Source organism: Felis catus, chromosome D4, assembly GCF_018350175.1.
Source record: "Felis catus isolate Fca126 chromosome D4, F.catus_Fca126_mat1.0, whole genome shotgun sequence".
Lineage (NCBI taxonomy): Eukaryota > Metazoa > Chordata > Mammalia > Carnivora > Felidae > Felis > Felis catus.
This window is the reverse complement of record NC_058380.1, coordinates 72,365,904-72,392,020: the sequence shown is the minus strand read 5'-3', so window position 1 is coordinate 72,392,020 and position 26,117 is coordinate 72,365,904. Positions and strand designations below refer to the sequence as shown.

The 26,117-nt window shown below is 36.0% G+C and overlaps 1 protein-coding gene across 11 annotated transcripts in view; it reads left to right on the top strand.

The window, feature by feature from the left end:
- Positions 1–24,599, top strand: part of PTBP3 (polypyrimidine tract binding protein 3) — a 126,833-nt gene extending 102,234 nt beyond the window's left edge. For 10 of the 11 annotated variants that reach the window (XM_045043719.1, XM_045043717.1, XM_045043715.1 and 7 more), the window contains 7 exons: positions 7,820–7,897; positions 10,768–10,907; positions 11,158–11,191; positions 13,970–14,062; positions 15,162–15,378; positions 19,296–19,373; positions 19,516–24,599. In XM_045043719.1, the coding sequence (XP_044899654.1) occupies positions 7,820–7,897; positions 10,768–10,907; positions 11,158–11,191; positions 13,970–14,062; positions 15,162–15,378; positions 19,296–19,373; positions 19,516–19,648 (773 nt within the window). In that variant the 3' untranslated portion in view covers positions 19,649–24,599. The remainder of the gene's footprint in view (positions 1–7,819; positions 7,898–10,767; positions 10,908–11,157; positions 11,192–13,969; positions 14,063–15,161; positions 15,379–19,295; positions 19,374–19,515) is intronic. The other variant, XM_045043714.1, reaches the window with a different exon arrangement.
- The last annotated feature ends 1,518 nt before the right edge of the window (positions 24,600–26,117 follow it).

The window sequence follows — 26,117 nt, the reverse complement described above, 5'->3', positions numbered from 1 at the left end:
AAGTAATAGAAGAAAGAAGTAAATTTTTTAAAAAAAGGAAATCAAAGGCAGGCTACAGACTTGAAGGAAAACCTTTGCAGCACATATATCAGACATAGTAGTTATATCAAGTTATGTGAAGACCTCTTATAACTCAATAGGAAGAAAACAAACCAAGAAAAAATGTGCAAAAGATATGAAGATAGTGTACAAAAAATGGCATATGAATGTCGACAAGCACCTGAAATGATGCTTATCCCCAGTCATCAGGGAAGTGGAAATTAAAATCACTATAAGATAGCGGCACATGCCCATTAGAATGGCTAGATTTTATAAGGTTTACTGTATCAAGGATGTGGATCATCTTTCACTGGTGTACTATGTTGGTGGCAATGTAAAATTTAGGTAAGACCACTTTAGCAAAGACTTGGACAGTTTCCTTAAAAGTTAAATGTGTGCCTGCATTATGACCCACTCATTCTACCTGATCACTTATCCAAGAGGAATCAAAGTTCATATCCACACAGATACCTGTGTAGAAATGTCCTTAGCAATTTATTTGTAATGACCAAAATCTAGAAATATTTTATTACAGGTGAGTATTTTAAAGTATAGTTTGTCCATATGATGAAATGCTATTTAAATACACAGGAATATATCAATAAGGAGAACCAGATTATTTTGATTGAAAGAAGCCAGACAAAACTTTATTCTGAATTAAAGAAACCAGATTTTTTAAAGAACACCTATTGTATGATTCTGTTTATGTGTAAGTCTGAAAAATGCACACTAGTCTATAGTGACAGAAAGCAGATCAGTGGTTACCTAGGGACAGGGTTTGGAGGGAGAGGGATTACAAAGGGGCACAAGGAAATTTTTGAAATGAAGAAATATTTGTTATCTTGATTGTGATGATAGTTTCACATGTTTTAACTATATGTCAAAACTTTACATAATCCCTTTTAAAAAAGAAAAGTGAGTCCTATCAATTTCAGTCTAATGCTGACTGAAAGCCCTCCAAAACTTCCTTTTTCTTTCAGAGTAAATGCTCACATCCTTATATTGGATTACAAGGCCCTATACCATGCACTCCAATTTTACTTTTTAAATATCTTTGTCAGTACCCTCCCCGCCCCCCTCCGCCCCACTCTTTCTGCTCACCAAACTGACAGTCCCTCCAGTTTATAAAACATTTTAAGTATGTTCCCACCTCTAGATTATTCTAGTTATTCCCCCTAGCTGGAGTACTTTTCTCTCAGGTACCCTCAGTTTTTTTCATGCTGCCTTTGACCTACCCTGACTAGCCCTCAGTGCTCCTGATTCTTCCTATTCTATTTTTTTAAGGTTTTTTAATGTTTGTTTATTTTTGAGTGAGATGGGGAAGGGCAGAGAAGAGGGAGACACAGAATCCGAAGCAGGCTCCAGGACCTGAGCTGTCAGCACAGAGCCCAACACAGGGCATGAACTCACAAACCCGAGATCATGACCTGAACCGAAGTCGGGCCTATAACCAACTGAACCACCCAGGCACCCCTATTCTGATTTCTATAGTATTTATCACTTTCTTACTTGTAGTTTTTTACTGTATTTATTATTTTATTTTTATCACTAGAATTAAGCTTCACCAGGGTAGATTTTTTTCTTCTATTTAGTTTATATATGTTTATGCCTGACATGAAATAGGCATTCAAAAATACTTGTTGAAGTAATGTTTTTTGTTTATTATTCTGTTTTTCTTGCTGTTTTTGGAATTTAGTACTGTTTTGTGTTTGTATCTATGATTTTTAACTTTCATACTTATTTTACCAAAATCGAAAGTTAACTGATAGTGTACCCTTTCCTTACATAACTTAAGAACTTTTAGGGAAGTTTAACTGCTTTTACCCTCTTTTACCTTCTCCTAACTCATGATATTATTGTTACATTAAAAAAAATTTTTTTTCAACGTTTATTTATTTTTGGGACAGAGAGAGACAGAGCATGAACGGGGGAGGGGCAGAGAGAGAGGGAGACACAGAATCAGAAACAGGCTCCAGGCTCTGAGCCATCAGCCCAGAGCCTGACGCGGGGCTCGAACTCACGGACCGCGAAATCGTGACCTGGCTGAAGTCCGACGCTTAACCGACTGCGCCACCCAGGCGCCCCAATTGTTACATTTTAAAATTAAAACTTTTTTTTTTTTAATTTTTTTTTCAACGTTTTTATTTACTTTTGGGACAGAGAGAGACAGAGCATGAACGGGGGAGAGGCAGAGGGAGAGGGAGACACAAAATCGGAAACAGGCTCCAGGCTCTGAGCCATCAGCCCAGAGCCCGACGCGGGGCTTGAACTCACGGACCGCGAGATCGTGACCTGGCTGAAGTTGGACGCTTGACCGACTGCGCCACCCAGGCGCCCCAAAACTTTTTTTTTTAATGTTTATTTTTGAGAGAGAGAGAGAGTGTGAGCAGGGGAGGGGCAGAGAGAGGGAAACACAGAATCTGAAGCAGGCTCCAGGCTCTGAATGGTCAGCACAGAGCCTGATGTGGGGTTTGAACCCACAAACTGTGAGATCATGACCTGAGCCAAAGTTGGACGTTTAACCAACTGAGCCACCCAGGTGCCCCTTAAAATTTTTTTAATCAGGCAACTTGTTAGTATTGTTTTATATAATAAATATTCGTTTAGATCAAACCATGTGTAACTGTAGACTTTTTATTCCTTCTTTATTTTTTTTAGTGTTCATTTATTTAGTTTCAGAGAGAGAGAGAAAGGGAGTGCAAGTGGGGGAAAGGCAGAGATGGAGAGAGAATTCTGCACTGGCAGCGTAGAACCCGATGTGGGACTTGATCTCACAAACCATGAGATCATGACCTGAGGTGAAATCAAGGATCAGATACTCAACTGACTTAGCTGCTCAGGCGCCCCAACTTTTTATTCTTTCTTACAACTCAGATATGCCATCTGGATTGACTTACCTGAACAGTATCCTCCAGTATTCACTCAGGAAAGCCCATGATAACATATTTGTAGTTTTCAAATTTTTGTTCAAAAATGTCTTTATTTTGTTGTCAGTTTTAAAAGATGCTTTTGCTTACTATGGAGTTTTAGATCAACAGATGTATTTCTTTTTCTTTTCATTCAGTATATTAAATCATTTGATGATGTTCTGGTTTTCATTGTTGCTCTTAGAAAGTCAGCTGCGTCAATTTAACTACTGCTTGTTTCTCTCTGGCTATTCTTCAGACCTTTTCTTCATCTTTGATGCCCTGTGGTTTCAGTGTGATGTGTCTGTGATGTGTTTATTCTAATTGGAGCTTCCTTGAGCTTCTTGATTTGATGGGTCATTGCCTTTTATTGGTTACAGAAATTATCTTTTCATATATTTTCCCTTCTCACAATTTCTTTTCTTACTCTCTGAAACTTTGATTTGACCTGTTATACCCTCTTACTCTATTCTGAGGGTCTCAGACTTTCATATTTTCTATTTTATCTCTCTAAAATGCATTCTGAATAATTCCTTAGGACCTTTGATTTCACAAATCAAAGTTTTTGAAACTTTGTCTAATCTGTTGTTAAGCTCATCCAGTAATTTAGATTTCATTAATTGTGTTTTTCATTTCTAGAAATTTTATTTTGCTCTTTTTAAGTGTCTTCTGACCTACAGTATTTTTTGGCATATCTTTTATTTCTTCAAGTGTACTATCTAAAATCTTGATCTGAGGGGCGCCTGGGTGGCTCGGTCGGTTAAGCGTCCGACTTCGGCTCAGGTCATGATCTTGCGGTCCGTGAGTTCGAGCCCCACGTCAGGCTCTGTGCTGACAGCTCAGAGCCTGGAGCCTGTTTCAGATTCTGTGTCTCCCTCTCTCTGACCCTCCCCCATTCATGCTCTGTCTCTCTCTGTCTCAAAAATAAATAAACGTTTGAAAAAAAAATAAATAAAATCTTGATCTGATAATTCCTGTGTCTGTCTCTGTTAGGTTTTTCTTTCTTTCTTTTAAATGAGCTATTCATGGGGCGCCTGGGTGGCTCAGTTGGTTAAGCGGCCGACTTCGGCCCGGGTCATGATCTCGCGGGTCCGTGAGTTCGAGCCCCGCGAGCTGACAGCTCAGAGCCTGGAGCCTGTTTCAGATTCTGTGTCTCCCTCTCTCTGACCCTCCCCCGTTCATGCTTTGTCTCTCTCTGTCTCAAAAATAAATAAACGTTAAAAAAAAAAAAAATTTTTTTTTTTAAATAAAAAAAAATAAGCTACTCATTTTACTTAGAGAATTAATTGTATGAGTTATTTGGGATCGTGGTGTGCTCCTCCAGAGAGAATTTGTTTGTCTGCAAAATTAAAGGCTCTGTGTTTGGGACCATTTCAGTCTAAATCCATAACTTCATTAGTTTTATTTTGGACTCCTAAGAAATGTGAATTTGAGCTGCTGCAAATTGTCCGAGCTTGCTTTTGGTTAGGCCTTTTCAGCAACTTTTTTCTCCCTTTTCTACTAGACATGAAGGCACTTTTTCTTACAGTCTTGTCTGAGGGTGAGAAGGGTAGGTTATTAAGGTGTACACTTCCAGATTAATGCCATAAAGGTCATCTATTGACTTCCTTCCTGGGGCCAATCCTGGAATTTTCATCTTGTCTACTACCCCATGAGGCTGATAAAACCAAAGCTCAGTTTCTTGGGGCTTGGCTTTTGACCTCGTTATTCTTTATCATCTTGTTGGCTGTTAGATTTTTTTAAAAATCTTTACACTCTTCGGGCATTTTCTGCATGAAGGTTGGTCTGTTTATTTAATCTGCTACTGGGTCCACATTTTTAAAAAATAATTACAGAGCATTATTTTTTTTGTAGTACACACTCTCTGTAGTATTTAAATGGCTCTGTATTTTGTCTAGCAACTCATAATTTAAACATTCTCCAATTTGGACATTAAATGTGTTTCTTTACGGTTTTATTATTATAAATATTATTGATAAACTGATTTCACAGGTAAAAATGTTAACAATTTTTATTGCCTTAATTGCTGTTGTAGGGGTACATTTTCCAGATATAAACAATTGTTAGTCACTCAACTCTTAAGCCTTTTTCATAAAAGTTTGTATAATCTTTTCATAAAGATACTAACCCATTGTCTAAAGGTTACTTTGCTAAAATGTTTCTGTTTCTGCTTATTTGGGGAAATGTTTATTTATAGAAACTATCAATGATTCTTCTGTCAAATTTTAACAAATGTTCTTATTAATCATATTTTACTTGGGAGCAATTACTTAAAATTTATCCCTGTTAATTGTTTGCCAATTCTTTTATTTATCGCTATTTAGCATTCTGGGATACTTACCTCAAAATTTTTCCTCATTTCTCTAAAACCTACTAGTCTCGCAACCTCATAGCCCCCTACCATAGCCATCTGTATTAGTCTTTTTGTGTGTTTTTTTAAATGTTTGTTTATTTTTGAGAGAGAGAGGGAGAGAGTGTGAACAGGGGTGGGGTAGAGAGAGGAGACAGAGGATCCGAAGCAGGCTCTGAATGCCAGCAGAGAGCCTGCTGCCGGGCTCGAACCCACGAACTGCAAGATCATGACCTGAGCTGAAGTCGGACACTTAACTCACTGAGCCATCCAGGCGCTCCAGTCTTCTTGTGTTTTAAAAATACCTCATTTGCCCTCCCCCCAATTTCAGTAGCTTACAGCAATTAACATTTATTTCTTTCACACCCCTGACATTTATGCAGCTGTGAACCCATTCTTGCAGCACTCCTTCACATGTATTTGTGATCCAGTGCCCAGTTTAAAAGTGTCATTACATTTGAGACATGGCATTCTGGTGCCAGAGAGTAAAAAATAGGAGAGCTGATGTAAACCCCTAATGCTCTTGAAGGTTCTTTATAGAGAGGTGGTGTATGTCATATCGCTGTGTACTCCTAATTAAGTGCAGTGGGAATTGCATAAAGATGTGTGCAAGTCACAGTACTAGCCAGAGTTATACGGAAGGGGCAGGTAAATACTTGGCAACAATAATGCAATCTACTATATATCTCTTCAAATGTTTAACTTTCTAGCACAGATTTTCATAATTACTCATATCCATGTTGAAGCCTCTTTGTTAAGTCTTTATGCCTTAAATACAGTTATTTCTGTTGTAAAAATGAATCATTTTAGGAGCGCCTGGGTGGCTCAGTTGCTGTCCGACTCTTGATTTTGGCTCAGGTCATGATCTCACAGTTCTTCGATTGAGCCCCACATCAGTCTTTGCTCTGGCAGTGTGGAGCCTCCTTGGGATTCTCTCTCCCTCTCTCTGTGTCCCTCCCTTTCCCTCAGAATAAATAAATAAACTTAAAAAATCTTTTTAAATCATTTTTCTGTATGGTCTTGAACCTACTTGAATATAAGTTTAACAAGGACAGTTCTTCCTTAGCACTAGAAAAATGCTTGACTCTCAGTGTGCTCTCAATAGATGTTACGTTCCTCTTACTTCATCACTTAATTCTGTCAGTACTGTCAATTCTCCCTGCCAGCTCTATCCCTGAAGTCTCTTAATGACTATATATTTTCTTGAGTTATTTTAATAAATCACAACTACATATTTAACAGACTCTGTTAACTATTTTTAATGAAGAGAATAAACTTTTTGAGTTTTTAATTCCTCTGGAAAATATAGCCTACATATTTCTTCCCGTAAATATGCTCATCAACCTATCATTAAAAAGAAAAAAACCTCTCCCTTTGACTCTTAAAGTCTAACTTCTTGATATTGCTCTAAAACCTCTTTACTTTTTATATTTCTTACTCTCTTTGACTTCTCCTGAGCCCCCACCCACTTAAACACTGTTCCTCTAGATCCTGAGGGGTTATAATTCTCTGTTTTGTTTTTTTTTTTCTATTCCTAAGGCTGTTCTCTTTTTCTTAGAATGTTCATCTTCTTCCTCTGTCACTTAAATGTACTAATACTCCATTCCATTTTTGGAATCCATTAAAGTATCCATTAATACTCTCTTCCATTTTTTGTCTTTTGTCTTTTTAAAAAAGTGTAACTTTTTTTCATATGGCTTTCACGTTTATTTCTACATAGATGATTTACAGATCTGTGTCTTACTTTTACTAAGTATGCCTTCTCATTTCCACTTGTGTCTTACCATCACCTCAACCTTGACATGTCCGAAATCACATTGTCTTGCGACTAGTATTGACTTCTCTATTGGAACTAACTCCTGTTTTTCTTGATGGTCACAGTCCCCAGGCTTCTGGAAAGAAAGGAAATAATACCAGCATTTGTTTAGCATCTGGTATGCAGTAGGCACTGTGCTTTTCAATTACATAATGTCTAGCTCAAGTTTTACTTCCTGAGACACCTCCAAACAATCACAGTGAATCCTCTGCATTTCCTTCTTAGACCACTTGCAGTACATTTGTGTTTAAACCATTAGATCTTCAGTATAATTCATACAATTGTAGTTTGTAAGCCTTTCAAAAGTAAGGATTTTTATTTCATATTTTCATCACCACCGTACCATCTAGGTATAGTACATTTTGGTAAGTATTTGACATAGAAATTTTTACATAGAAATAGTGCTCTAAATAAGGGCATGAATCTCAGCCTAAGTAACAAAACAAAATAAATGAAAGTGAAGTAACTAGTAACTCAAAACTAAATAACAGCTAAGCTGTACTCTTGAACCTTGAGCCCAGGTGAAAGAGGTTAGGCTCTGGAAGGGGCAGAGGCTCTTACACCTTAGGTATCACCTTTTGAACAAATCTTTATTCCATAACAGTATCTCTTTATCAATAGTATACCATCATAAAACTTTTTTTTATTGCTTTGATAACCATATCTATAGAAGGTAGGATATTTACTTTAGCTTTTCTTCCCCATTAGGTGCACCAGGTATAATTTCTTCACCATATGCAGGGGCTGCTGGATTTGCCCCAGCCATTGGATTTCATCAAGCTACAGGTGACTCTTTAAAGTTGAATTTGAAACAGTTTTTTAGTGATCTGTATGTTCTAAGAGCTTATCAAGATGAAAAACATCAGGGGCGCCTGGGTGGCGCAGTCGGTTAAGCATCCGACTTCAGCCAGGTCACGATCTCGCGGTCCGTGAGTTCGAGCCCCGCGTCGGGCTCTGGGCTGACGGCTCAGAGCCTGGAGCCTGTTTCCGATTCTGTGTCTCCCTCTCTCTCTGCCCCTCCCCCGTTCATGCTCTGTCTCTCTCTGTCCCAAAAATAAATAAAAACGTTGAAAAAAAAAAAAAGATGAAAAACATCACTATATTTGAAGGATTTACAATAAAAGCATTATGTATATCAACCATAGGAATGGCTCATTGTATGATGCACAGCTTCCTTGTCTTTACAGCTCATTCCCTGTGGTTCCATTCTCAGTTCCCAAATTCCATTATATGTCCTGCATCATTTATACTTGTTATTGACACAGATATACTATAGGTTGACTATATTAAGTAGCCTGACATTTGCCTTTTAGATTACTCTATGAAATGTATGAACTGCTTCTGTCTTTGCTAATAAGCTTATCAATTACATGTTGAATGGACCTGTGTCTTATTTACATTTAGGTTCTTAATGCCTTTGATGGCCTTCAACACATACTATGCAGTCAGTAAATACCTGAATTAATAAATATTAAATATTAAATCCTTTCTTATATCATTAATGGTTTCAGAGGATTACCATAGAGAGTATGCATGCTGTTTATTTTAGGAGATATATATATTTTCTTAGCTAATAGAGATAATTAAGAGATAGCAATTGGTTAATACTTTGATAATGACTCTCTCACTCTTTTCCAAATAGTAAACAAAATAAATTCGATCATAAGTTCAGGAAAAGAAAAAATTTACTTTATGATTTTCTCTTTAATGCCTAAAGAAAACACTATGGTTGGTGATTAGAAGAGTGGCATAATGTTAAGCCTAGTGTACATATGACATTTCCAGTTTCCCGCTGATTTATGAGTATAACTGTATTTTAAATTGCAACATAACTCCTTTCTGTCAGTAATCTTCATATTCTGCCCCTCTAATCTTGGGAATTTTAACTACTATCTTTGATAGAGAGGATGAAGTTGACTAAAAGAGAAAACATAATAAGGTTGACATTTAAGTTTTATGTTTTTGGTGGTTTTAAGAAATCTTAATACATGTTTAATTAAATGAATATTCTACCTATTCCATTAAAATGAAGGCATTATATATTATTTTTATTTATTTGAAGCTCCCCAAAGTTTAATTGATAAACATTTGGGAGTAGTGATATATGGTTTCCTTCATCTTAGATATATTTTTTAAATTTTTTAATGTTTATTTATTATTGAGAGACAGAGACAGAGCATGAGCATGGGAGGGGGAAGAAAGAGGGGAAGACACAGAATCTGAAGCAGGCTCCAGGCTCTGAGCTGTCAGCACAGAGCCTGACACGGTGCTCCAAAACACGAATCGTGATATCATGGCCTGAGCCGAAGTATGCTTAACCGACTGAGCTACCCAGGGGCCCCTTGATATTTCTTTTTGACACACACTATGTGTAAATCACCACAGATATTAAGGACGAGGGAAAAAAATGCATTTAGGAGACTCCTGAGTTGATAAGACTTAAGCTTCAGTAGAGGGTAGATACGTACACACACACATACACACACACCGCATACATACATAACATACTACACACCGTACCATATAGCTACATTGTACTACTGGTGATATGTAATAAACCTACACAGGTTATTCAGAAGTTGCAGCGTTGGATTGGAGGGGCATGGGAAGAGGCCATGTAAAGGACCCATTGAATATCGATTTCATGGGAAAAATATCCAGCCTGAGAAAGTGGTCTGCAGAGTTTTAAAACTCAGGAGGATGATGGTCATAATGACCTCATTGGATAGTCAAGCAGAATAGTCTGAATGTAAACTATATTGTTTAATTATGTGATTTGTGGGAAAGTGACCAGACTGTATTATAAGGAACTTTGAGCTTAAAGAATCAAGAAATACCATTAAGGAACTGGTTTATTTTACATAAACTAGAGATTTTGCCTTAGATAATTTTTAAGCTGAGAACACAAATAGTAGGACCTTCTGAAAAGTAAAATGCTATTTTAGGCATAGTATATAGTGTCAATATTCCAGTATTACCAAACTTGAAATAGTTCTGGACTATCTAGGGGAATAGAGAGCTCTGAAAATTCTCACTACAGAAGAATACTGAACTCTATAAATCAATTATTGATGGTTATAATATTTATATAGCACTTTACAAGGTTACAGGTTTTTTTTTTTTCCCACAAAATACTTCTCTTATACAGAATGTTATGTATTCTGAATGCCTGGTATACAGTCCAGTGATTTTTAGTGAATTTACAGAGTTGAACAGCCATTGCCACAGTCCACTTTTAGGACATGTAATACTTCCTAGTCACAAATATGACTTTTGCTGAAGGGCTTTTTTTTTTATATATATAATTTTGTGGTAAAAGCCAAATGAAAAAATACATCTACCTTATAGGGATGTGCTAAAATATCTTTGAAGAAATGGAGCACTTAACAGTTGATAGATCCTCTAACGACTTTTAAGACCAGTGAATTCAGTTGCTCTGCAAAATTCTGTATTATAAATAACAGAGTACTGACTGATGATGTCAAAGAATAAGGATCTTGACTTCTAGGCTAACTGGCCTTTGATATTTTTATGGTAGCTTTGACTTATTTTCTTCTATATTTTTGCTTTCATCTTCATTTATTTACTTAAGTTATATCCAGTGTTGTAATTCCCTAGATAACCAGTATATGAAATGCTTTTGATGTTTTAAAAAGGTATATCAGTCCCAGCTGTTCCTGGAGCTCTGGGCCCTCTCACAATCACCTCCTCTGCTGTCACTGGAAGGATGGCCATTCCTGGGACTAGTGGTGTACCAGGAAATTCTGTTCTGCTTGTCACCAATCTCAATCCGGATGTGAGTTGAAAATTATTTTATAATTTTACTCTTTTCAGGAGGAGGTATCATAGCTTCTGGTCTAGGGTTATATTCAAATTAAAATGTTTAAGTTTGTTTCAAGGATTTTTATTAAAATTCATCACTAGTATATATAGAAGAAGCATATAAAATCAGTGCTTTAAACAAAGTCAGCTGCTGTTTTTATAAGTAAACTTACTTTAATTGTTTTACTTAGACACTTATATTTTGTGTTATCCTTTTCAAACAGCTTATCACACCACATGGGCTTTTTATCCTATTTGGTAAGTTCTTTTTTGCTGTTTTTAATGTCTGTAATGTGGATTAAACATGTTTCGTCATTCAGTAATATTTATCGATTGTCTCTATGTGCTGATAAATAGTGTGTTTGACACTGAAGATAGAGAAGGAAATAAGTAAGACTTAGTAATTACAATAAAGTTTTATGAAACGGGAAATAGAGATTGTAATAGGAACGTGTACTTAGGAGACCTAACCTAGCTGAGAGAATCAAAGGTGGTGTACCAATAGAAATGATAGTTAAGCTGACTTGTGAAAAATGAGTAAGCATTAGCCAGGCAGAAAGGAAGGGCAGATGTGCTTTCCCAGATGCTAGCAATGCGTGAGAGAGCTCCTGGAACATGGAAGTGAAGGAAGCCACTTCCCGCTGGAAAGTGTTGAAGCTGAACAGATGAATACGGACATGGTCAGGAAGAGCTTTGTAACTAAATTAAGGAGCTGGATTTTTAACCTAAGAACAGTGGGAAACCGTTGAATAGTTTTAAGCAGAGAAGAGGCATAATGAGATTCAGGTTTTAAAAATAGTCTCCAGGGGCGCCTGGGTGACTCAGTCAGCTGAGCGTCCAACTTTAGCTCAGGTCATGGTCTCACAGCTTGTGAGTTCCAGCCCCACATAGGGCTCTGTGCTGACAGCTCAGAGCCTGGAGCCTGCTTTGGATTCTGTGTCTCCCTCTCTTTCTCTGCCCCTAACCCCCTCACATTCTGTCTCTGTCTCTCTCAAAAATAAATAAACATTAAAAAATAAAATGAAAATAGTCTCCAGACCTTCTAATAGTGTTCCTCTCTTAGTTCAAAAAAAAAAAAAACTGTTAGCATGTACTCCTAATTTATGTATGATTATTTATAAACTTTATCCACCTTTTACTGTACTCATTATGTATAGTATAATATGCACAAATAGAAATATAAGAACAACGAAATAAGTAGTCAGTATTTTACAGATTTTTATTAACGGTGAAACTTAGTAAAAAACTTCCTAACATTTAGTGAGAAATATTATTTAATATGTTTCATTATTTAAAATCTTTTCCATTTTGAATCTGTAGTCTCAGCTTTGATTCCAAGTTTACTTTATTTTAGTGCTTGATCTTAAAGGTTGTCATAACTGGAAATGATAGCTCATAAAGATAAGCAATTTAAGTGGAAATGTTTCATTGTCACTGTACCTCATGATATAGTAATTTTTCAGTCTAATCCACTCGTTTTCATTGTACTTTACCTAGAAAAGTTCCATTTTTTCCTCTTGTTAAATAAATCAGCTGATGTTGACAACTGCTGCATTAGAATATTTTTTTAACAAATGGGGTTAACAAATGGTACTCTTTATTTGGAAGTTTTAATGGGCTAGAAACTTGTTTCAAATTTTTGAGTGGATAATAGGTTTTTAGACGATCTTTTTGAGGTATAATTTATAACCATATAGTTCACCTGCTTTAGGTACATAAATCATTGATTTTTAGTAAATTTACATCATTGTGCAGCCATTACTACATCCAGTTTTGAACATTTCTATCATCCCACAGAGATTCTTCATACTCATTTGTAGTTCATAAAAAAGTAAAGTTTTTATTCATGACACATTCATGTAATTTTCAGTAACAAAATTATGTATTAATGATAAATTTTCACATGTCTCTTTAATAACTAATGTACATTTCTTTCTAAAAGTAGTTAATTTCTTACTCGTGTAAAAAAATATCACCCTCAACTTGAAGAACAAATTGTATGTATTATTTTTTTAATGTCTATTTCAGCCACTTGTCACTTCTGAGAAGGACAGCTAATTTGGAATTCAGAATACTTGTCTTTTTTAAAAGTACCATTCATCTCTGACTTTAGTTGCTGTTAGGTGCTTGCCCACTGGATAACCAGCACTCCTTTTGTGTCCCTTGAAGATACTCATAGTCATTCTTTTTGTCACATAACAAAGTGTGGTTATGGTGCTACTGATATTTAAGGGTCTTATTTTTATTATATTGGTGATACCCTCTAGCATGTAAACTGCAATCTATTTTGATATATTGAATTTTAAAAAAACAATATTTTTCCTATTGTAGAAATTTCTGCCTATAATTTCATGCATATATTAAAAAATTAGTAAAATATAGTTTTTCATATTAGCTTACATAATCAACTCAGTATAAATAGGAGTTTGACTATTTTCCCCCTACACCCCAATCATTTTACCAGTCCTTTGGAATATTAGATCCACTTTGGGGAAGACTAATACAGAAAAATTGGTTGTATTGAGGTCATTTGGGAGGCTGTTACGGTAGTTTAGATGTGAAACGATAATGGTAGCTTTGATGGTGGTGAGGATGGGGAGAAGTGGACAAATATAAGAGATATTTAGGCCATAAAATCAATGGATGCTGGTGATTGGGTGATTGACTAAATGGAAGGGAAAGGGAGCAGTTAAAAGATGAGTCCAAGGTGTCTGACTGGAGCAAATACATGAATGATGATAATATATATCGGTAGAGTTGGTGAACACTGGAAGCGGGGAGAGAAAAGGGGAAATGAATCCGTTTGGGACATACTAAATTTGAAGTGTTTATGGGACATCCAAGTGAAAAGGGTTGAGTACATTAATAGATCTAGAACATAGAAGGCAAATTTGTTAATTTGGGAGCACATGTGTGGAATTGCCCAGAGAATATGTATATGAGAAAAGAAGCCTTCTTTAAATGTATGAGTAAAATTGAACATTAAACAGGCATTTTTTTTGTTTAATTAAGGTTTTGTTTTGTCTTTTCCATTAGGAGTATATGGTGATGTACATCGAGTGAAGATTATGTTTAATAAGAAAGAAAATGCCTTGGTTCAGATGGCAGATGCAAGTCAAGCTCAGCTAGGTACTATGGTTAATAGTAGTAATGAAAGCCTCCTCCTTTTGTATGTGAATTTGCCTATAAAATAAATTTCTAGGTGGTAGGGCTATCATTTTACTGAAGGGTACCTTATGCAGATGTCTTCATTATTATTTGAGCCTACTTCTGGTTTAAGATTAAAAAAAGGGGCACCTGGGTGGCTCAGTGGGTTAGGCGTCTGACTCTTGATTTCGGCTGAGGTCATGATCTCACAGTTGTGAGATCGAGCCCCACATCGGGCTCTGTGCTGGCCATACAGCCTGCTTGGGACTCTCTCTGCCTCTCTCTGCCCTTGTCCCTTTCAGGCTCGAACTCTCTTTCAGGGGAAAAAAAAAAAAAAGGTTAAAAAATAATTATTGCTCTTTGAAGTCTGAAGTTCGTTTATCTACTTTAACATATTGTTGATGTTTGGACCTTTATAAACTCTAGGTTTTTTCCATTAAGTATAAACTAATAAATGTGACTTTTTTTTGTTTCATTTAATTTTGTTTATTTATTTGTTTTTCTTCCAAATTAAGTTTTCTGTAACTGTTTCATGGCTTAAAAGTTTGAGCAGACTTCATAATAATGGTGTAAGAAAGTTGCATTCCATGGCCTTATAGTTCATAGTTACAGTGGCTCTTAAAATATTACTACTCAGATTTTTTTATTAAAAGAATGTGTTGCCAGGGGTGCTGCCTGGCTCAGTCGGTAGAGCATGCAACTCTTGATCTCAGGGTTATGAGTTCAAGTCACTTTGGGCATGGAGTCTGCTTTTAAAAACAAAAAACAATGTGTTGCTTGAGATTAAAACACTTTATTCAATAACCATTTCCTGAGCACTTGTTCTGTGCACTATGGAACTTTCTAGCACTCTGCTAGAAAGATAGTTATTTTTTGTTTAATTGCTTCTCTTTCATCATAGTAAAGTCATTTAATACATTTCTATATGTAAGAGTTTTTGAATTTAAAACTATTATAACACCCAGAACTGGCAATATAATTTTAAGTGATTAAATAAAAGAATTTAATGATAATTTAGACAAATTTTACAAGAACTTTATCTTAATACCCAAACTTTTCTTAATTTTCTTCTATGCACTAGCCATGAACCACCTGAGTGGGCAGAGACTTTACGGAAAAGTGCTTCGTGCTACACTGTCCAAACATCAGGCAGTTCAGCTTCCCCGAGAGGGACAAGAAGACCAAGGTCTGACTAAGGATTTTAGCAATAGTCCTTTGCATCGCTTTAAAAAACCTGGCTCTAAAAACTTCCAGAATATTTTTCCACCATCAGCCACTCTGCATCTTTCCAACATCCCGTATGTACCTAATTAATTATTATTCATTTAGATGATTAATAGTCTACAGTATATGGTTTGGGAGAGGTAGAAACTCTGAAATTATTGTAACGTAGCAGTTGTCCTAGTCACCAATTTCTTATTAAGATTACTTATTTACCATCATGTCTTAAGTCATATCTCTAGTCATACACCAAAAGTGAAAGATAAGTTTCTTTCCAAATGGAGAATTAGCAACTAGTTACCTTTCAGTTATAAAAGGGCATAAAAATAAGTTTATGCAGAAATATTCCATTGGTACATACTTGTTCATCCCTTTGTATAGAAGTAAAGAATTAACATAACAAACTCAAATAATTTATGTGTCTAAGAATATGGTAAAAATGAATTTTCTATTCTTTATCTACAAGTTACAAAACCATGTATATGTTAATTACTCTGGGGCACATGGGTGGCTCAGTCAGTTAAGCATTTGGACTCTTAACTTTTGACTCACATCGTGGAAGTCAGGGTTTGTGAGTTTGAGCCCCGCACCAGGCTCCACAATGACAGCACAGAGCCTGCTTGGGATTCTCTCTCCCTCTCTCTGCCCACTCCACCCCCGCACCTCATGCATGTGCGCATTTCCTCTCTCTCTCTCTCTCTCTCTCTCTCTCTCTCTCTCTCTTTCTCAAAATAAAAAATAAGCTTTTAAAAAAATAGGGGTGCCTGGGTGGCTCAGTCAGTTGAGTGTCCAACTTTGGCTCAGGTCGCGATCTCACAGTTTGTGAGTTCAAGCCCTGCATCAGGTTCGCTGCTATCAGCATAGAGCCCGCTTCAGCTCCTTGGATCCTCTGTGTCCCTCTCTCCATCCCTTCTCCATTCCTGTGGTCTTTCTCTCAAAAATAAAATAAGTAATTTTTTAAATGTTTACAAAAGCTAAAAATTACTTTATTGTGACTACTCCATTTTAACCAGTGTTGTAGGAGACTTGTTCTTTAGTCATCATCTTTTTTTTTTTTTAAGTTTATTTATTTATTTTTGAGACAGAGACAGCTGAGTGGGGAAGGAGCAGAGAGCAAGGGAGAGAGAGAATCCCAAGCAGGCTCTGCACTCTAAGCACATATGAAGATGGCAGTTGTATGTAACTTAATCTAATACATGAAAAGAGAATAAACTTTGGAAAGAGTGGCATTGTGTATGGCCATGTGTGTAGAAATTTAAAGACTTGAGGGAATGGAGAAGGGTAAAAAAGTTCTAGAACATTATTGAGACTGAGAATGGGGATGAATAGGAATAGAAAGTAATCACCCAAAATAATGTTGAGTGCTCAGGCTGCCAGCTAGTCTCTGGGTAGGCTACCTGAAGGAACCTTGAATCTGAATTGGACAATGGCTCAAATCTCATGCCAGCTAAGAAACTGAAGGAGTCCCTTAAAAAATCTCTAGGTTATGTGGATCTAGAAATGTAGCAGCTCATCATTATGGAGACAGAGTGACAACATATTTGGATACCAGAGCAGGCTCTTGTCATTATTACCTTCTTAAATACATTATCTAGGGGCTGGTCTCAGGTTGCAGCCTACATAGGATGTGTAGGCAGAAGAGGGAGAGGACATTAATATTTACTGAACCATCTACCAAGTTCTGGGCACCGTGCTGGCAATTTACATTTGTTACCTCATTTAATCTCCATATAATAACCTTTTAAAAAAATGTTTATTCATTTTTGAGAGATAGTGTGCACAAGAGCAGGGGAGGGACAGAGAGAGGGGGACAGAGAATCCAAAGCAGGCTCTGCACTGACACCAGAGAGCCTGATTCAGGGTTTGAACTCACAGACCAGGAGATCATGACTTGAGCCAGTCAGATGCTTAATTGACTGAGCCACTAAGGTGCCCCCATTTTAACCATTTTTGAATGTGCAGTTTGGTGTGCATTCACATTAAGTACATTCAGATTGTACAACCATCACCTCTGTCCATCTCCAGTTTCTTGTCATTATCCCAAATTGAAACTCTGTACCCATTAAGAGTAATTCCCCATTTCTCTCTACTTTCCAGTCCTTGGTAACCACTGTTCTTTCTTTCTTTCTCTGTTAATTCATACCTAAAAACCTTTGAAATAAAGTCATTTGTTTCATTTTATCAGTGAAACTCAGGTGTAGTACCTTACTCAAGGTCATACACCAAATGAATGAGAAATAGAATGTGAACTCAGATCTGTCTCCATGCAGAACCAATCATTGTCCTCCTGCACCATCCTTACTGGCAGTTATGAGATGAGATACAGTGTTCTTAAGACAGTATGGCAGTTACATCATCTCATAAGAAATTAGTGAATAGGACAACTGCTATGTTGGAATAATTTAGTCAGTTGACTCTCATGTGATAGGCCACTATATTAGTTATCTAAAATGTTTATTAGCTGATACTGTTACTGTGATTCAGGAATACAGAGTGGCTTAGCTGGTTAGTTTTAACTTAGAGTGTCTCAAAAATTTGAAGTTTTAACTGGGGCTACAGGATCCACTTCCAAGGTGGCTCACTTAGTTATGAATCTAGTTGTTGACAGGCAGCCTCAGTTCCTTGCCACAAAAGACTTCTCCATATGGGTGTTTGAACATCCCTCTGAAAGAGTAGCTGGTTTCTTCCAGAGCTGATGATTCAAGGGAGGGCAGGGTGGGAATTGCAATGTCTCTTAGCCTTAGAAGTCTAACACGTCAGGACCCCTGGGTGGCTCTGTTGGTTAAATGTCCGTCTTCAGCTCAGGTCATGATCTCTCAGTCGGTGAGTTCGAGCCCAGCGTCAGGCTCTGTGCTGACAGCTCAGAGCCTGGAGCCTGCTTTGGATACTGTGTCTCCCTCTCTGTCTGGCCCTCCTCCACTCATGCTCTGTCTCTGCCTCTCAAAAATGAGGGGCGCCTGGGTGGCTCAGTCGGTTGAGCGTCCGACTTCAGCCAGGTCACGATCTCGCGGTCCGTGAGTTCGAGCCCCGCGCCGGGCTCTGGGCTGATGGCTCAGAGCCTGGAGCCTGCTTCCGATTCTGTGTCTCCCTCTCTCTCTGCCCCTCCCCCGTTCATGCTTTGTCTCTCTCTGTCTCAAAAATAAATAAACGTTAAAAAAAAAAATTTTTTTTTTTAATGAATATACGTTAAAAAAAAAAAGAAGAAGAAGTCAAACATATTGTTTCTATGGTACCCTAAAGGTTACAGAGGACATCTCTTCCTTATGGAAGAGGAGTATCTAAAGGCCTTGAATACTAGGAGGCAATAGTAGTGAGGGGAGGGGGAAGCATCTTAGAGCCTGACTCCCACATACATGTATTCAGAATTACCCTAAAAGCCATTAAAAATGTAGATATCTGGTCAAGAGCCAACAAGTCAGAACTGGGAAGTAATTTTGGAAACACTAGAAGTAGTTTTGGAAATACCATTAACATTAATTACTGAAGCCAGTGGTATGGGTAATTATCGCTTTAAAAGAAATACAGATAGATTTTCTTGTTCTTTAAATACCTGCCCGTGTTTTAAAAAAATTTTTTAACGTTTATTTTTGAGAGAGAGAGAGCACAAGCAGGGGAGTGGCAGAGAGAGAGGGAGACAGAGTCTGAAGCAGGCTTCAGGCTCTGAGCTGTCAGCACAGAGTCTGACGCAGGGCTTGAGCCCATGAACCATGATATCATGACCTGAGCTGAAGTCAGATGCTTAACTGACTGAGCCACCCAGGTGCCCCAATACCTGCCCGTATTTTATGCAAAAGATTTTAGACCAAAGTACATTGTTTTAGAACATGTATGTGTCAACTTTGAACATCTTTCAGGGCAGTTCCAAAAGCCCTTTCAGGGCTTTATTGTCTTAGAAATGTGAGATATTCTGAAGATTTGACAGTTGAAAATTAATCTTTGGTTCATTTGAGAACTGGGGCTAAGATAGTTGACACTCTCTGTGATGTTTTCACAGCCCTTCTGTTACAGTGGATGATCTGAAGAACCTTTTCACAGAAGCTGGATGTTCAGTGAAGGCTTTTAAATTCTTTCAGTAAGTCCATGCTTTCAAGAAATACATTATTTTAAGTGGTGTGCAAATTTTAAAGGTAGTTCAATGAAGTCTTCTAGGGTTGGGGAGATTTGTGGGTAAAATTAATTCTACATACTTTTTATATTTCTTCCATTATTTTCAGGAAAGATCGCAAAATGGCACTCATTCAGTTGGGATCTGTGGAAGAAGCAATCCAGGCCCTCATTGAACTTCATAACCATGACCTTGGAGAAAATCATCACCTCAGAGTTTCCTTCTCAAAATCTACAATCTGATTTTTCTGTGAATTTTTCTCCTAAGACTGGACCATAATTTCAGTAAAACCTTCAGACATAGACTGAAGCAACTCAAGACCAATTCTGCCTCTTTCACAAAAATAACTCTGAGTTTGATATCCAAGTATATTCAGAAAATTAAGGGACGTTCTTTTTTTCCATTTTTCCCCCTTGCCAGTATGTGATCAAAGGTTCGTTTTTTCCTTTGTACCTTAGTGTCTATGAAAATAACCTTCAGGAAAAAAAAATCAGGAAAAGAATTTTTTTAATAATTTAATTCCCTGTATTAAATTGGATTTCAAGAGGACAGTCTTTCTTTTAGTTTGGGTCCAGATCAGCCTTATACAACATTTCTAAACTCCTTTGTACTTTGGAAAAATTTAAACATACAGGCTTTTAAAATTACTTACAACAAAGTTTTTAACTTTATGATTCAGAAGTTCGACCCCTATAGGAAATTATGTTCACTTCTAAATTATATCGGTTGTTAGGCATATATTGATAGGTATTATACATAAACAAATTGGGTTGTATTGGAAGAAAATTTATAAACTTGCACATTTTCTTTCAATTGTTTCTTTTTTTCACTGTAAGACACTCCTTTGAAGAATACATATCTTTAATTTTTTAAGACTATTTGGAGAAATGAAGTGTCTCAGTTGTCCCCAAAGGAAATTAAGTGGAATCCAAGATCTGTTAAGGTGTCAAAAGAAATAGTAATTTTATGAGGAAAAATCATGGTTTAATTTTCAAAATGATACTATTTGCCGAGTAATATGATCTTCGAAAATTTAAAAAGAAAAATAATCCTACTTATAAACTACTTTTTTATAATTGTTTTCAGAAAAAAAAGTTTACAAGGAAAATATTCAGGTCTATCATATGGTTTGACAGATTTTTTAAAAGTTATTTTTGGTAAGGTCTTCTTTTAGAAAAAAATTAATCTCAAGGGTTTTTTGTACCACTATAATCTCTAATACTTATTCAGAATTACTGTGTATTTACTTAATTTCTTATTATGTGCCTTATTATGTGCTTATGATACAATAGGTTAGAATTTTATCTAAGTATCTTGAAAGCTATATTGTGGGCTTGGTGAGCATTTCGTTTTTTCTTTCCCTGTTTTGGTAAGGATTTTAAAGTTTTTTCATTGCAATTTTAAGTGGTTTTCAATAAGTAATAGTTTTTATTCAAATTTTTGGTGCTTTGGTGCAGAGATGGGGTGGGGAAGGGTGAATGGTTTGGGGAATAACTCAGTTGCACACCTGTAGGCCTCTTCACTTTGTGACCAGTAGCGGTCATTGCCAGTTATAGCATACCAGTTTGGGACTATAAAATACAATTTCAGTTTCTGAATCTTGTCTAACCTTTATCACCCATTAGAATTTGTCTCAGGATTACTTGTTTTTTCTCAGTACAGTGTGATGCTTTTCTTTGTTAATGTAACTTTATTACTAAGTGTCCACATTATATGGGGTATGAGAAGGTGGGTCCTTTCTCATACTCTGTCCCTTTCTCTTTTGGGTTGAGTGTAAGAATGCATTTTAATGTTACTTCAGTGATTCTATAATGTAAAATTATTTCTTTTTAATAAGAAACTTTGCATTTGTTCATTATTTTTTCAATGCTTGATTAGATTTTTTTAAAGCAGAATTTGTCATAGGGGTCATTTTTGTCCATCCCTTTTACACTTTTCAGATTCTCAGAGTAGCTCATCTCACCTTTAAAAAGAATATCTCAACTTCTTTACTATATTGCAGCCATTAATTCGAATGTTGGAAGATTTTTACAAAAGAAATTTTACAGAAAATTGGAGACTACAAAAGATACTATAGGTTATAAAAAACAGAATTCACTTCACACTGAGGAGCAGGTATCTGATAGACTAGGAAGGAGGCCACTAAATTGAGATTCATTTCAAATGAATCCATTTTAGCATTGGCTGAATAGATAGTAATAATTAGCTATATAGTTTTTATTTTTTTCACTTTACAAAATGTGTGTTTACACATTTTTACCCCTCTGGTAAGAGGGGAGAGGAAAAAAAAAAACTTCTTTTTTTTTTTTTTTTTTTTTTTTTGAGAAATCTCCCCAAATTTGCTTCTTTTTTCCTTCCATACAGGCACTATTATAATTTTCAGTGTCACATTTATTGGATTATTTTGTTTGCTTTGAGTTAGGAATTACTGTGTAATTTTAATTCATGATTCTCATAACATTTAGTGTCAGTGTAGCAGAAAGGAGATAGTAATAGTGTTGAATGTTAATTTTGAAGTAGGGAATGGCCTTTAAATCTGAGAGAGAACATTTGAATCTTTTTCAGGGATGTGTGTGTGTGTGTGTGTGTGTGTGTGTGTGTGTGTGTTTGTGTGTGTGTGTGTTTGTGTGTGTAGGTAAGTATGTATACATATACATGCACTCTTCTAATGTACATACATATACACATTACATACATTTTAATTTATTGACAAAATCAAATTAAGATTTGGAAAAGTGAGATATTCTTGTCTAAAACAGTATGTTTGAAATCTTCAATTTGTGTCTGAAATTAGCTGTAGTGCATGGATATTGCCCATATTGAGTTATTTACTATTTGAATTATAGAGGTCTACAGTATTTGTTGGCATAGTTTCTGTAGAGAGATTTAAAGATAATCAGGGTAGTGGAGAAACTAGATCTTCATACTTTTGTTTTGGCATACATTTATTCAGTATCTTCTAAGCAATGTTTATTTTCACTGTTGAGCTGTCATAGTATCCTATTTTTAAGTTTATTTACTTTATTTTAAGGACTATTGTCTTAATCACTTTTGGAGGTGTCTTGACTTGTACACAAAGTATATATATTCAGGTCTTCAAAAAATAGCAGTACACGTTCAGCAATAGCAATGTATGCCAAAAAGTTTGAGATTTAAATAACTTGCATAGCAGTAAAATGTGTTTTGTGTGAGATACAAATAGAAAAATGACCCAGTATCTTAATATCTTAATCAATAACTTACTGAAGAATATCAGAATTCCCCAGTAGCTCCAATAGAATGCCATATAGTCTTTAAAAGTAAATATTATGATGTTATTTTTAGTAATGTTTCTTATTCTGTAGTTAAAAGTTGCAGATCTCACAATTTTTAAAGACTTAATTTCTGCCTGCCTAATTCCTTAAGGGAGCAATGTCTTATTTGGCTCCACCTAGGATGGTGATCATTGGTTCTGCTTCAGATGATAAAGAGATAACTCTCATAAATGTCATTAGGCAGTGGAATTTATATAATGAATATATTATCATGTAATTTCTGGTCCCACTAAATATTTTTGGGCAGAAGGTGACAAGCTCAAAAGTATGTGTTTTTTCCCCCCCTTGAGTCACTTAAAAACCCTAAGTTTGCCAAACTATCAATCTATCTCTTAGAAAACCTAATGTGTACTGCTATTTTTAAACCAAAAAGACAGCATGACTATGCGTAAAAGCATTTTTCTTAGCCTTTCGTCTTGATCAGTCATTAACAAGAATAAAACTGCCAGACTTAAAATATTCTATTATTGTGCTTAAAAAATACAATTTAGATTGCACAGAAGTTTTCCTTTAAAGAAAATAGAACTCAGCTGTCCTTCAAAAGAGCTGTGTTGTTATCTACAAGACTATTTGCAGTCTTTTTTCACAGCAAATTCTAACATTTATGAATGGTTTAAAGAGTAGAAAATTACTAAAATATTAGTGGGGGGTTTTATAGAGGGAAGAAAACAAAACAGGACCAAAGTTTATGTGCCTTCTTCAGTAGTCTTAATTGACCTTTTCTTCCTATTTGAGACTAAGGTAGTTATCAGTATTCTGGTTTTCAGGAAATATGTACTATAAAGTTTTAAAAGAATGTTATCTCACAGACTATTCATACAAGCAAAGAATTGTAACTGTAGAAATGAGGTTTCAGTTACACTTCTGCCTTTATCACATGATATTCATTATATAGCATTGTGCAGGTCCAAGAATGAGCCGCTCTAAATCTCTGTGGTCGTCATTTTTGTTTTTGTAACCTGAGGCATATGTTCCAGAAAACAGGGATATTTGTCTGGTCCAGTGACCTTGGTGATAATAGTCATGATCGAAAGCTGCTTATAGCAAGCTTAAGTCAGCACTGTAAACAGATTTTGTTTTTGTTGTTGTTATTTTCAGTTTTTGAATCTATGTAGTAGTTGTATTAACAAATATTTAAATAGATATTTTTGATGTCATTTAAAAAACAAAACATGCTCTGGCCTTTTCCCCCCTTACCATTGTTAACCAGATCTTTTAAAAATTCATCCCATATCCAGAAAGTACTAATTATAGATTGCTGACCAAGCAAAGTTTTGCATCAAAATGTCACCTCATTGCTCTGACCAAAGACTTAACTGTTCTGGTTTTAACTCCTCTCATTAAGCATTTTTTCCCAAGCTCCTTTCTGCAAGAAGACCCAGCGCAAAGCGGCCTTTACTTTCTACTTCCTATTGGTGAATAGACTACTTAGAGAAAATGGGAGTATAAATGTGAACAGAATGGATTAGGATGACAAGGGTTTGATGGGCATTTTCAGTACTGTATTTAAGAAAAAAAAAAAAAATAGCACAGCTAGGAGCCTCTGACATTGTCTTGTGTTTTATGTGGTCTGTTCATAAAATTCCCTTTTTCAGTTTATAAGAATGTTCATCTAACAGAAGAAGATGCTGTAAATATTTGTAACAACATTTTTTTTAACCAGGCCAAAAAAGAAAAAAAAAAAGGTTTTTGGGAACAAGTTAACATATAAAGTGGTTTTATATAAAACATCAATTGTCTTGTATATTTTGATAAGCAGCAGTACCAGCTTTCATTTGTAACACAGTTTGTGGTGTTGGAAGAAGAGGATTCTGTGATTAAGTGAATTATGTTATAAATGCAAAGAGAAGATAAAATATTAAAAAACATATTTTCTAAATGCGTAGTGCATGGTTAATTCAAGCTTCTGTACACTACAGTATATTCCATTTTCGTTCAGTTTGTATATTTGCTGACAATTACTTGGTATCTCTAATCTCTTTTCCTAACAAGTATAGCATTGTAGCATGCCTTTTAATAAATGTCATGACATCTGTACTCTCTTAAAATTTTTCTGTGTTCTTGTGTCTGTACTTTGGGTTTCTTCTTGTCTTACTTGTAATTCTAATGATGTCATATTTTCTTTTCTTTTTCATAGCCATCCATCTAAACTTGTCATAGTTAGGGATCATAGCAAGCACATATTCATACAACTTTAAAAACTGATGAAACCCTAAGTCTGCTAACCACCTCTCTCTTAATTAAGGAATGATTTTTAATAATGAGGGGCATAGTGCTTTTCTAATAGTCCTACAATGCAGCAACTTCTATGGCCCTCTCCCTGTAGCACAAGCATATTGGCACACTTGCATGAGTTCTCTTTCTCTCTCCTCTCTCCCTTTCTCCACCTTTCTGTGTAAGTGTCTAACACGCACAACTCTTCATATAAATGCGATTGCCAAACAAAAGTTGGAACACTTTTTCCAGTTCGGTTTTTGGCTTCCTGTGGGATTAGTATACATACTTGAAACATGAGGTGTCATTCCAGACCAAATTTGTGTTGCTTTTAGTTAAAAGGTAACACAGCTACAGCTGCCTATATATTGCTTTTGCTTAGACAAAAGTATTATTTCTGTGTTCTTTAAAGACCTATTGGATTGTAGGAGTTTTCTTTAATCTTTTACTAAGGATCTTTTGGAAGTGGGAATTTATTTTTAATGGAATAGGAAATTAGGTAACCACTATTGATCTTTGCTGGCTAGCCTGTAAAATCTCTTGTATCCGTAAATGTAATTACTTTTTTTTTTCCAGCATTGCAGACATTTTTATCAACAAAAGATAAAATAACACTATGGCCAAATGAGGTTTTAAACTTGCTTTTCTGTGAAATGCTCATTTACACAGTAGAGGGCTTACAACCATCCCTGAGTCATGTAGTTTGGAAATAAATGGATCTAAGAGACCACCTAGTTCAGTTTACACTTTTTAAAGATCAGCAGTGCAGAGAAGGAAGTGACCGGCCCAAGGCCACATGACAGTTAATTGCAGAATCTGGACTAGAACCCAGGACTCTTTGGCATTACTCAGTACTCAGTGTTGCCCCTAGGGGTTCTGTCCTGCCAACTGTTAGGATTGTGATCTTGAATGTCTGTACACAGGATTGAGGTACTTCTATGTTGTTCTGAAAGCTACTAAGACCAATTTGAAAGCATTGCATAGTGGTGGGGGTGTTTCTGCTGAAGAGTAAAAAAAAAAATGCTTACCTCCTTTTGAAAAGTTTAAGCTGAAAATGTAATTACAAGTTGCAAGTTTGAGAACTCTTAAAAACAGTTGCTGTTTGTATTACTTTGCTAGGGCTGACATGACAAAGTACCACAGTCTAGGTGACTTAAACAAAAATTAATTTTCTTAATTCTGG